At 46.2% G+C, this 13,042-nt stretch overlaps 5 protein-coding genes across 5 annotated transcripts; 2 read left to right on the forward strand and 3 right to left on the reverse strand.

Moving 5' to 3' along the window:
- Positions 1-911: 911 nt before the first annotated feature.
- Positions 912-1,979, reverse strand: UA08_01238 (hypothetical protein; the record flags this gene model as incomplete). The annotated part of the gene is made up of 2 exons (XM_020260880.1): positions 912-1,381; positions 1,736-1,979. The coding sequence occupies 2 exons, from the start codon at positions 1,977-1,979 to the stop codon at positions 912-914; spliced, it is 714 nt and encodes a 237-aa protein (XP_020123133.1).
- Positions 1,980-3,516: 1,537 nt separating this feature from the next.
- On the forward strand, positions 3,517-5,313 carry UA08_01239 (hypothetical protein; the record flags this gene model as incomplete). The annotated part of the gene is made up of 2 exons (XM_020260882.1): positions 3,517-3,979; positions 4,034-5,313. 2 exons carry the CDS (start codon positions 3,517-3,519, stop codon positions 5,311-5,313), a joined length of 1,743 nt encoding a protein of 580 aa, XP_020123132.1.
- An 892-nt stretch (positions 5,314-6,205) lies between these two features.
- On the reverse strand, positions 6,206-7,616 carry UA08_01240 (GPI mannosyltransferase 1; the record flags this gene model as incomplete). The annotated part of the gene is made up of 3 exons (XM_020260883.1): positions 6,206-6,391; positions 6,447-6,554; positions 6,639-7,616. The coding sequence occupies 3 exons, from the start codon at positions 7,614-7,616 to the stop codon at positions 6,206-6,208; spliced, it is 1,272 nt and encodes a 423-aa protein (XP_020122738.1).
- A 1,895-nt stretch (positions 7,617-9,511) lies between these two features.
- Positions 9,512-11,500, forward strand: UA08_01241 (hypothetical protein; the record flags this gene model as incomplete). Its single annotated transcript, XM_020260884.1, has 2 exons — positions 9,512-9,910; positions 9,962-11,500. The coding sequence occupies 2 exons, from the start codon at positions 9,512-9,514 to the stop codon at positions 11,498-11,500; spliced, it is 1,938 nt and encodes a 645-aa protein (XP_020122739.1).
- A 389-nt stretch (positions 11,501-11,889) lies between these two features.
- On the reverse strand, positions 11,890-12,944 carry UA08_01242 (hypothetical protein; the record flags this gene model as incomplete). The annotated part of the gene is made up of 4 exons (XM_020260885.1): positions 11,890-12,325; positions 12,387-12,490; positions 12,552-12,724; positions 12,800-12,944. The coding sequence occupies 4 exons, from the start codon at positions 12,942-12,944 to the stop codon at positions 11,890-11,892; spliced, it is 858 nt and encodes a 285-aa protein (XP_020122740.1).
- Positions 12,945-13,042: the final 98 nt, after the last annotated feature.

Genomic DNA, 13,042 nt, shown 5'->3' on the forward strand with positions numbered 1-13,042 from the left:
ATAAACGCAAACGAAGACTTTTTGAGCAAAGACGTCATAGTGCAATCAATCACTGCCGCCTTTGACCGCCTGCTAGACTGGCGTACATACATACCAACCAACTTTCTCTTCTAACCACCCTGCACACACCATTCCTCATACACCCTTGATACTGCACATCTACTTGATTGCATGGTTGCAGCAATGAGCGAAAAGCGACGAACCCTGGACCCACCGTCCCGCATGGTTCGTAAATTCCTCGAGGATGCTTCCAAGGTAAATGCTTCAACGCAGCATGAAACAGCTCCTGATGATCCTGATTCATCGTCCTGGTTTAGAGAACCTTTTCGGGAATCATTTTTCTTCTTCTACGGCAGTCTGATGGATCCGGGCACGATTACAAATGTCTTAGAACTACGAGAGCCCCCTGAGCTGCATCATGCTAGAGTGATAGGCTATCACATCAAGCTTTGGGGCCCGTACCCTGCCCTTCTTGATGGTCCACCACTTCATTCAGTTGACGGAATGGCATGCAATATCGTATCACAGAAACAATGTGATCTACTCCAGGCCTACGAGACCGATAAATACCTTTTAGAGTCTTGCTTGATTGAAATCCGTGATAATGTTACTGGCATTGAGAAAACTGTTGCGGGTTTTACTTTCATGTGGAATGGGGAACCTGGAGAATTGCGAGAAGGAAGTTTCGACTTAAAGGACTGGTTAATGGAGCAGGAACCCAGTCCACCATCATGAAGGGAGTCGCCATCTGCATACATGACAGAAGAAGAGAAAACAATTTCACTTCTTAATGTACACATAGTCGCTGACAAGGATATTAGACAATCTAATGCGTTTCTACTTAATTCACAAAATCTTGTGACGACATCGATGCATTGTTTTCTCTAGAGTCTATGTTTAGGGGAGGCCCTTTACTCCGACTGGAAGTATTCTAGTTTTTTCATAAAACCACTTTCCTTGGCCTGTTTTGCATCTCGATTCACCTGTTCTTCGGCTGTCGGGGTCCCAAGCGGCTTGGGGACAACATAACCGTATTTTCCAGTAAAAAGCTGTGCTAAAACGGCACGCTTGTAGCCGGACGGCTGGTGACTCGTAATGAATCTGCGCATTCCCTGGATATCTCGCGAATATCGACGGAGATCCTGAAAAGAGGATGTCACCTTGGAGGCGTGAACGAAAGTGACAACAAGTTCTACCCATGGGAGACACGATGTTTCATTAACTGCGCATGGTGCTTGCCTAAACTCGACAGTCGCTTTCCCACCGTGGTACAAATTCGTGAAGTTCCAGGAATAATATCTCTTCCCGTCTTCGTTCATTAAATCTGCAATTTCGACGGAATCTGGCACTTGCTGAGAAGGTCCAAGCAGGTTGATAAGGGCTTCGACATGAGTTTTGAGTTGTCACGACGGTTGTTCGCCGTATAGATATTGCCTCGTCGATGTCCTGGAACCAAGGCTTCGATAGCCCCCTCAAAGTAGAAGATACTTCGACAGATTGATTTCAACGTATCAACGCTCCAGGGGGAGTTTGACGGAGGAGATATATGGACGTGGACGGCACACGATTGGTTGCACTCGATTTTGCAGATTTGTTTAACAGTTCTAAACATCTGACGAGCTTCATCGCGCCAGTTGCTTTGCTCTTGGTATGTCAGGATCGGAGACACGATTTCTAGGGGCGCTGGCTAGAGTTGATAGACTGACAAAGAACAGGGAAAAGTAATGCAACGTACATTGATCATCTCTATCTGGCTTGATGGTCGCATCATCCGTGATGGACCACTCAGAAGTTTGATTTGGGCCTTCATAGACCCCGTCAACATCATTGTGTGCTCGGGGTGCAGGGTTTGGAACATCATTGCAACGATCCACGATAAATTGAGCAAACCCTTCCAACTCTGCAAAGTCCTTCTTGTGTCTTCCTCTGGGTGTCAACAAGACTTCGAACTCAATGCCGATTTTGAAGCCAGTGTCCATCTTTGGACAAAAAAGGGCAGCTTAAACCGCCTGGGGTGGCCTTTTCTAGAGGGAAAAGGAAAAAAAAAAAAAAAAAAAAAAACAATGGTTACTTGGGTTGGGCAACGGTTATTCGGTTGCCCAGGGTGGTCTAACTTATTGTTGACATCCTAAACAGGCGCCGACGGTTGAAAAAGCATTATAGTCTGTCCGGTTTGCTGCCCATGACACCGGTAGTGTTATAAGAAACTCTACTCCTTTGGGCCCGGTCCGCCTCCTACAATCACTGATGGCACAGACTGTTACTAGAGTCACGATATTTAAGCACGATATTTAAGAGAAACTGAGCACGCATATGGATCTTGTCTTCGATATTAAGAAGGGCTAGAACTGGCTCTGAAGTAATAGAGCAACCCTGGTTGGGTGGAGTGGCTTTTTCTAGTACTTAGGTGTCTGAAAGATATTTGTCTGTGTAAAGCAGCTCTACACATAACATCAAAGCTCTAAAATATTCTAGGTACAGCTACTTAGGAGTCTGTACTTGAAATGTCATTCTCGTCATTGAATAGCTCCGAAGGAGCAAGCTTCCTATGCAACGATATAGCCAAAGCCACGTACCAAAAGACACACATCTCCTTTTCGATTATACCTAGGTGATTTGGCACATGCCTAGGTATAACTAACTATGCAACAAAAACAAAATTAAAACCAAAACCAAAAAGACCTCACTCTGTTGCCACGGTCCCTTTACATATCTGAATTGACTTGGAAGATTACCTAGATACAAAGGAATTACATTCATAATCCATGATACCCCGGTATTGCCTTTCTTTTTTCGTTTTACAATTTTATGCAGGTAAGTGGCGTGGCCACTATTTTTAAGAACTTAGAGTAGCATACCTGATGACCGCAATAAAAACGCGATCATATGTTGTTTGTCGTATTGTTCGGAGTGCAGAGCAGGTAACGTGATGGCGAGCGGCGGCCAAAGGCTAGACCCAACAGGGCAGCGCCAAGTGAAACCTCCCGGACTGATCCTTCCATCTTTCGGATTCATTCATGCTTGATCCATCCCTGATCAATAATGGCTTCATGCCTTGATTGACTTTTCTGTCTGGACGGATACTCTCTCGCGACATTCCATCTCTGCCATCCACGCAATTCGACCGTCATGGCTGCTGCAGCGTGCTGACTCCCGCCCCGACGACATCCACCTTGTCGGCCTCTACCCAACCAACTCGCATCGCCTTTCCCTCGCCTTCTACACCGCAGCACTCTGCTTTGACGCCCAATGCAAACGGCTTTATCCCTCTTGAGCAGTCAGTCCAGACACGCTTGCCCACCAGCAGCCCCACGTCGGGCCACGCTAGGTGGGTGTGAGTCCTCACATTCATTCATTCAGCGCATAAAACCGTGGCTTTTTGCCATTCCGATCCGTGCGTTGGTTGATCACCAGATCTAATCCTTTCCGAGGAAGAGCCAAAATCAACACCATCACATCATACCGCCGTTTCCCACAACATTCCACCCTCCATTTCGATACTTACGTCCTCGCATCATGATTTCCACCATTCCTCCACCCCGTCCAGCGTCTGTAAACTCCTCCGTGATACTCCTGCCATCCCCGGTGTCTGTCCCTAAACCGACAAATAGACTTCCGAGAGAAAGATTTAAAAATAAGGAGGATGTCGTCAACTCAACACATTCGCTCACTGCGTCACTTGAGCGCCCCCCGGGCATGGACCTTGAAATGGGGGGCTTGGAGGATTGCCCGGGGTTTCCGACTCGCACAAGTTCATTAGGGATACAGTTCAAAGACTTGCCGATTGAAATCCACGAGGCTATCATAGATCATCTATTCGGCGAGCGAATGTCTGGGTCGACTCTCGTGACTCACGGACGACCAGACGCTCGCAGTTGGATCAGGTCTCTTCGACACCCCAGGCGGAAGGTTCTCTCCAATCTTGCCCTGATAACACCCGCGTGGAGAGACTTAGTCCAGGAGCGAATATACAGGCACAGTAAGTGTACCATGCCAAGACTTTCGAGGAATCCAGCCGTAACATTGTATTTAGTTAAGGTTAAAGGGACGACAGACGGCCTGGCCGAGTGCGAAGATTGGTTTCGAAGCAATCCCCATCTTGTATGCCACGTTCGGCATATCGAGTACTGGATACCGGTTTGGGGTAATAGAGCCCATAAGAACGTTGCGCCACATCTCCGCGAGGTACCGCCAATCCGGCGATATTTGAATGAAGACGCGGGATTTTTTGGCTTTTTACCGGAGACGGTGCCAGACTGGGAACTCTCAGATAACAGGAGCCGTAGCCTGAGCAATTTCACGTTCCACGTAGCAAGCCATAACGCAAGTCTAGAGGAAATATTCCGACATGTGAAAGATCTGTTCTCTGAGGCCAGGATATTGACATTAGAGGCCGGGCACTGCAAAAAGCCACCGTTAATCAAACACTTTGCCGCCGACACATCAGGCTTAACGGGGAATCATCATTTGGAGCAGCTCCCTAATATTAGAACTCTTTTTATGCGTGGGGCGTGGAATATCATGCGAGATTACAGGCATTGGATTACGATATCGGAAGCTCTACCTTCGCTACGAGAGTGGCACTGTGCCTATGCGAAACCAAAAATAGAGGGCTATCACACTATCTGCGGGGCATTGTCGACTTTGTCCTCAAGCGTGGTACATTTGGATATTTGCTTGGAAGGATTTCATAGCAAGGAGCAGTCACACTGGCTTAGCTCAAAATTCGGGCATCATCATTTATGTCGGCTACTTGGACAGATCGCACCTCGGTTAGAACATCTGACATTCACTGGATACGTTTGCGCAAGCCTCTTTAGCACCGCCAGGACGACCATCCTCGATCGTCCACAAGATGCTCGACTTCGATCCGTGGATCTTGTAGTAAAGACATGCTGCAGGGATGCCGACGACGATTTACTGTCTCCACTACTGGAGGAGCCGCCGAGCATAACTAATATGAAGTTTATTGAGTCATTTGAGAAGCTAGTTATTGGTGGCGTTCGCTGTCTGGACACGTACCTTGATCTTTCCTACATTCGAGTCCGTTTCATCGATCTCGACTCTCCTTGCGCAGTTCTCAACCCGTACTTTCAAATGGTGGACAACAAATGCACAGGCATCTGGAGTCCCGACATTATCGCAACCCTTGCTCAAGTACGACCGACGGCCCACTTCGTCGAATTAGCCGATGGTATTTTTACTCAGTATGGTGCGAACAACGTTATTATCGGGGCTATTTATCCTCGCACCAGGCCACTGAGCATCAATACGAACACTTACAAAATTCTATCCGATGCTGCCAAATCATGACGATGATTTTTTTTTTTTTATCTTTCTTCAGCCATCTATGAAGGAAACCATGGCATTCTTTGATATTTCCAATCTTTTTGTCATTTGCCTTTTTCTTACAGCCCTTTCTTCTGAATTTCCTCGTTGCATCAATACCCCTTATGTCTGTATGCTCGGAGCGTGTTAATGGCGTTGTGTGGTGGCTCATAACGACGTTTGTATTCCATTCCAATGGCTTTTTTTTTTTTTTTTGTGCTATCTCATCTGAATTTATATCGTTTCCAGTTTCCCTTCCTCATCTCCAAGATCTACTTAGAACAGAGTATACAAGTGCCATGCTATCTACTTTACTGCCTGCAGTACATATACTGCAGAGTTCAAAATATTATGTGAGATATGACTTGTATGCACGATATCTGGCGTGGTATGGTAAGATGGTAGTTAATAATGATGCCTTAAGATTAGGGCGGCCTAGCAATCGCCGGGCGGTGAAAATAATGCCACTATAGCCTGGGGTGCAAAGAACCATCTTATTTTTCATGCTAATCATTAGCCAGCATATACGTAAGAAATCAGAAATATCAGACCTATATACAGGTATCGCTTTACTGTGACAAGCTTACTAGTAACCTTGGAAATATTATTGCATGTGGGACTAGTATCGTGAATATTGTTAAGATTATAAAGGTCTATAGTTCCAGCAAAGGTGTCGTCCTTTCGTTTGTCTCAACAGAAAGACAAAACGAAGATGATGACTCGTGTGGATAGTTACAAAGACTCTACTGTCATGGACTTGGTTATCATTATAGTATAATTATCATATAGTGTACAGGTTGTTGATAGTAACAGGAAAAAGTTCAACGTATGTAGGCAGTATAATACATTGTAATGCTAAAGCTAACAGGTAGTTAACTCAAGCAGTTTTCCTCCTCTTTTCTTTTCCTTGTTGAAGGAGCGCATTCCCACCAACGTCAGATACAATAATACCCAAAATCCAGGAGTTGACGAGGAAAAAACCCAGACCCGCACACCATAAGCCCGGGAGGAAGGTTGAAAAGCCCATGAACTCTAGCTGGAAAGCTTGATGGAGCCAGAATGCCTATATATGATTAGCTTTGAAGTTGATAATCATGAGTGAAGGAATACATGCTTACCTGAAAGAGCACCCACATAACCAAGGCGCCTATACCTAGGAGTGGATTGCGAATGAATGACGATGATGGGAGGTAGAGTGGTAGGAAAACAAGATACCATAGGAAATACTACAATGAATCAAAAGGGGAGTGATGTTGTAAGCTTGTCTGGCCATACTGTTATGATGACAGAAAGGAAGTCTGATAGCGTACCTGACTCGTACAAACTTTATTAAACGTGACAAAAGCAAACGTTTGCGCTAGCATCGCACCGGGTAATGACCTCTTTGCGAGAGCAAGTGGAATGGCGATCGCCGAAAGAAGTAGCTGCGGAATAAACGCCACCGATTCGAACTTAATATCTTGGCTTTGGGTATCAGTGGCAGCTGACAGATACAATAGGGTATTATAGGGGGAAAAGTTGTGTCGATGATCGATTCTCGTAAGGTGATGAAGATAGGTATGCTGGATGAAATCATGGCCATAGAGTGCATACATCCAAGCATTAAACACGGCAAAAGTGAGAAGCGAAGTAACAGCAACTTTGATACGATCGAAAGTAACAAAATTAAGGACCTGGTTGAACACAGTTGGCGCAGATGTGCTCGATTTGCTGCTGGTCTTGGCGGAGAGAAACCAGATTATGCTAGGAGCGTAGATGAAAGGGTAGATTTTGAAATGCACCCCAAAGCCCAAGAGGAAGCTCGCAAGAACAATGTGATGATTCAGTACTGCCCAGAGAAGAGCCATAACCATGGCTCCCAACAGACCCTCAGAGCTACCACGCGTGCTGATCGTTGCGACCATGGGGTTCAATAACCATATGCTTGCATATGTGAGCCGAGACTTCTCTGACATTGCTGGAAACTCGGTCCGAAGAACTAGTAATAGTAGCCATCCAGTCACGAGATCTGCAATGGCAAAGAGTACCTTTCCAAATGAGAACCAGACCCAGTTGGGTTGCCATGTCGTCGGCAGTAAGAGCCACGCAAGCAGCGGTGTGTAGCGATATGTATCTCGTTGATACGGCGACTGACCTTCGACCACAAAGCGTGAGGCATCGGTGAAGACCATGTAGTCGATGTCCGTATACTTCATGGCCGAGTGGTTGTCTTGGTAGATGCCGTACAGCAGCAAGCCAGCACGCATGAGGGCGGCAAGAGAGAAAATGACAGAAAAGCGCGAGGCCATTTTTTTGTTTGTAGGTCCAATAAAAAAAGAAAGAAAATGGCAATCACTCAGACTGTCATGCCATGCCAAGGTATTATTTTCCACTCATCGCCCATCTGTCGAGTTTGATGTTGATGTTTCGTTTTTGCCCCGGGTAGAGGATGCACTATTCCTGTTACAGATTAGTGGCGTATTTATGACAGTATTATAATACAGAACACTATACGCACTAGCCCTATTATAACTAGCGTCATCAGCATTCAATGGCCATTCGTTTCTCATCTTGACTTATCTTCATCAACTACTTTGACTATTAAGAGATGACGTACCTAGTTGGCTGGATACATTCATTTTTCGCACACAGAAATGAGGGCGATCACATACAGCGCAGTTTGCTCGAGCAGCTACCCACCGAATTGATCTTACTCACTGCTTGCTTGGCCTTGTGCTGCCATGTCTTAAAGCTCAAGATCGGAACTCACTCGCCTATGTTCGCGAACAAAGAGAGCAAGAATCAAGAGGGATTCCTCAACAGGTTGTCATAAGACATTTCTTCCTACGACTTCTGCTTTTTTTGCTCCCTGCTTCATCCATGGCGGAACGTGAATATGCCACAGACGACAAGACCTAGAAAGTACACACCACGCATGGCCTGGAGTGAGCGTGATTTCTTGTTATCTAACGTAAACACCAATAAGCGAAAGACCACGTATTTTTTCAGATTTGTCCATTTGCAGCTCGCCATGAGAGTATATCGAATGCGGTCCTGGATATGGCATCTCAATCGACTCTTTATCGCACGTGGAGGTATTACGGCCAGAGTATGGCCGCGGCACTACGGCATTGATGTCTGTTGAAGCTCGAGTGTGTCCAGGGCAGGAGAGTGTAAACGAAGCTTCCCTGTACTTACGAATCCAGCAGTTGGCAAGGATGCCTTCTTTTTGCCTTGATATCGTTGGTTTGGCTGATATGGTTGATATGAGTATTTGCACGAACATTTTGTATCGAAGTGCCTCAACGGTTTGTCCCTTGGCTAGAATTAGGGAAAAGCAATCTTGGTTTATCTCAGGACATCACATATCAGTGCCCTGACTGTCATGTTGAATTCTAGTTACCGCTTCAGGACATAGAGGCTCAGGTTAACGAGAAAGCCCAAGTCCTAATCATAACGAAATGGCTTGAATTGGGTGACGGCCGAGACCCCAAAAGTTCTTTATGGGCTGTCCACCACCCAAATCATAAGCTACACCTTCCTCCTCGAGACGTTGGATCTGTTCGCAGGCGCTTGGAAGACGAGCTGGGATTGTCACAGCAGGAGCTAACGATTTAAAACGGACTGCTCTTCATAAGCAAAGAAAAAGTTTTACACTAACTCAGAGGAACATGGGTTGGTCGCCCATCATGTTGAAAAGAATAGCTGTAGCCAAAACGTCTGCTGAGATCTGGTTTCTTACGTTTTTTTTTTTTTCTCTTTTCTTTTCTTGCGTCCCCCTTTTGGGAGTTTGGAACGTACCCAGACTCATCATCAGTATACGTAGCGCCAAGACACGGTATACTTATAGTTGCAATTAGGCGTTTCAGATATTCAACCGAATCAACGTCACGGAGTACGTACTAAATAAAATCAACTAGTCCGTATATTTTTTCAAGTGAGCCACTGAGCGCGTGCATTTGACTCACCCTTGGATGTGAATCCGTCCACGCGGCCTCCCCACCTCGCGTCTTCTAGTACGCATAACCCCCGAACTGTCCGGCATTACTGTAGGGCATTGGTCCGTACAGTTAATAACTACTGTCTTCTCAGCATGGATGTAGTCTTGTTGATAAGAACAACTAGAGTGGTAGATAAAGCAGAGCTCGGCTTGATGTCGGAATTTAGAGCCAAAATACCTCATCACAACAATATATAAATAAAAATGGGCGCATTCCCATCGTTCTTTGCTTTATTGTTGTTTTTCCTGTGCGCCCATGCTGATGTCGACGCCTACTACCAGTCGACTAAGTTCGAAACTGGCCAAGCAGGGAAATGGCCTACTCAGCGTTTCAAATCGAGCCGCGCGATAGCGCCAGTCCTGGATTTCGTTCAATACGGACAAGCCTGTAGAGATGGATTGTATACATTTATTGCGCCGCGGGGAGACAGCGTTTCTTCAGCTGGCCCTATGATTCTCGACCAAGATGGCCATCTCGTGTGGACCGAGGTTAGGGGCCAGACGTACGGCATGGATATGCAGACCTACAAGGGTGAGAATTTCGTGACTTTCTGGACGGGCGATGACACGATTGTCGGACATGGACAGGGCTCATATTACATGGTAAGTTTGCGATTCCGGTTGAGAAGATAATCAAGACTAAAACAGACAAAGCTCAATAGTAACTACCAACCTCAATATGTATTCAGGGGCGCGAATGGACTGCGCGGCGACCTACACGAATTCCACATCACCGTCAATGACACGGCCGTCTATACAATCTACGACAAGATTCCCGCCGATCTGTCGTCTGTGGGTGGGCCCAAAAAGGGATGGCTGTGGGATGGGACATTCCAGGAAGTTGATGTTGAAACAGGAGAGCTATTGTTCCAGTGGCGAGCCTCACAACATCTCCCTTTCGACGAAGCTTACCGAAGTCGCGAAGGCCACGGGAATCACGCCTCGGATCCCTGGGACTTCTTCCACATTAATAGCATAGACAAAGACGAGAAGGGTAACTTCCTCATATCCAGCCGCAACTATTTCTCACTCACATACATTGACGGCCGAACTGGTAAAATCATCTGGAAGCTGGGCGGCAAAGCAAATATGTTCAAGGATCTGTCTGACGGTGCTGCCACTAACATGAGCTGGCAACACCATGCACGATGGAGAGACGGCGGTAAAAGCATCACACTTTTTGACAATTCTGGACGCGGTGAAGGCGCGCCCATTCATCCAAGTCGCGGTCTTTGGATCGATGTTGACCAGGAAAACATGACCGCCAAAGTCCGCGGTCAGTATTGGAACCCCACGCCTATCAGCAGTCAGTCACAGGGCTCAGTGCAGCTGCTAGAAAATGGCAATGTGCTAGTCGGGTATGGGTTCAATGCTGCGTGGACGGAATTCAACCCAGATGGAGAGGCTGTATGCGAGGTTCATATGGGACCAAAGAAGTTCTTTGACCAAGGGCACGTTATTTCCTATCGAGCGTTTAAATATCCTTGGGTCGGCAAGCCAACGTCAAATCCAGATTGGGTGGTCCTGGACAAGAAGGGGAATACTGGGTACGTTAGCTGGAATGGTGCTACAGAAGTCAAGACATGGATTCTTGAGGGATCGAATGCAGCCAAACCGGAACATGACACAGGGCCATTTGTCTTCCTGTCTGCTATGCCGAAGACTGGTTTCGAAACTACGGTTTCTATTCCTGAGGGCAACATCTACAAGCAACTACGAGTGGTTGGCCTCGATAAATTAGGCAACCAACTGGGTGCGTCGAGATTCGTTGAAGTCGAAGCGAGTAATTCAACAACGGATGATTCAGAAGACTTCCCCATTATTGAAGACGGCAACAAGAGCGGCCACGACAGTGATAAAAGAATGCTACGGTTTATATTCTTCCTTGTCGGATTCATTACATGCGCTGGCACATGTGGCTTTGTCATTGCCTCTAACTGGGCAATAAGAGCCTACTATTTCCGTCGACAGAACGGCAGTCCAGCGAGAGGTAACTGGTGGAATAATCTTCGATTTGGCCGTGTAAAGTCAGGCGATGATGATCATGATGACGATATCGAAGATCTGTGCAGTGAGATGAATGAACTAATCGCTGCTCATGCAGATGAATTTGAACTGGGAGACGACGATTCTCAGGAAGATATCGAAGAACGGAGAGCGGAGGACGGTGAAATGGACGAAGGTAATATTTGAACTAGTATGATAAGACGTGTACTTTGCGCATTTTCTAACAAATTTTCATAATTCTTGATACTAAAATGCACTTTTACAATGTCTATGTTGTAGAATTTAAATATGGGTACTTGGAATTTCTCGAGCTACCTTTGCCTCAATGATCGGCGGGAATGGGAGACATAGCCCTAATTTCCTTTTTGAGAAATTCCACAGATGCCCGCATTTAAAACACTATAGACGCCGAATAATAGTATCATGTACCTAGCAACCATATCAAACGAATTTAGGATAAGAGTTCCGTAATATAAAGCAAATAACAAATGTCACATGTAATATGTACGCCCATGCAAGACAATACCTAGGAAACGACATATTAGTATAGATACAAACGCAAGTCACAGTACCAATCAAAAGAAATAGCGCTGAAGGAAAGAAATCGCAATCAGCCCGGTAGCAAAGACAGTTCCACCATAGGCCGCTGCTTGAAAGGCAGCATTCATCATCTGCCGTCGATTGCGTTTGCTGCATCGCGCTTTGAAGTTGCTGATATCGTTAACCCGCGGGAAAGGCTCTTCGGGGACATCATCACCCAGGAATTTGCACAACGGTCCCCAGCCGTCACTGACCCTGTATTCCAATAGATTCTCCGGGGGTACTAGGCTACGCACTTCTTCCAGGTGGTCCAGATACACTTGTTTGCCCTCGTTTAGGAAGTCGCCGCGGAAGAATGTATCAAAGAACTTGTTCAGCATAGGATAATACATGCTGGCGGCCCAGCTGACTTTCGAAGCGAGGTAGTGTTCTGGGTCTTTGGCACGCCAGTAAACCGTTCTCTTGACAGACCTGAGCTTTATTGTGAGAAATGAATGAACTATATTTACGAGAGCCAGAGGGCCAAACATACTCGTGCCAGGAGTCAACGTCTCGGGTATTAAGAATGACTTTCGCATTTGGATAAGCCTCGACTAACTCCTTCGCAAAGGCACAGGCCGGCCAGTCGCAGACAGCCTAGTCGTTCAATAAGACTTAGTATTTATTCAGAATTGCACACGTAAAAAGCTTAACATACCTGACAATTGCCCAAGAGTTGGTCCCATTCAGCGCGCCCAAATTTGCCGACCCCATCGTACTTGGCGCATAGAGCATCGTGCCACATCAAACAGTCGGGAGGATTCTCCACGCTGGCGGACATCATATGATAGGTTTCAATATAACCGAGTCTTTGAAGAGCAGCTCGTATGGCTGAATTTCAGCGAATCAGAATAAATGCCAATGCCAAGATGTGTCAACGCAAGCGATCAAAGGTATACAACGTACAAGCAGTTCCTGTTCTGCCAACACCCAGGGCAAGGATCTTCATGGGCACTGTGCGACGGCATTGTCGTCGATCAATGCAGGTGTCGTTCGTAAAGATATCAGTCCATGGTTGTGGCGTAAGTTTAGATGCGCGATCGAGAGACATTGTGGCTGGAATTGATCGTAACTTGGCGTAGAATATTAGATTGATGATGTAAAGGTATATATATGTTCAGTATTTGAATGGATCCAAGCGCAAATAAA

This window comes from Talaromyces atroroseus, assembly GCF_001907595.1.
Source record: "Talaromyces atroroseus strain IBT 11181 chromosome Unknown scaffold_1, whole genome shotgun sequence".
In the NCBI taxonomy this organism is placed as follows: domain Eukaryota; kingdom Fungi; phylum Ascomycota; class Eurotiomycetes; order Eurotiales; family Trichocomaceae; genus Talaromyces; species Talaromyces atroroseus.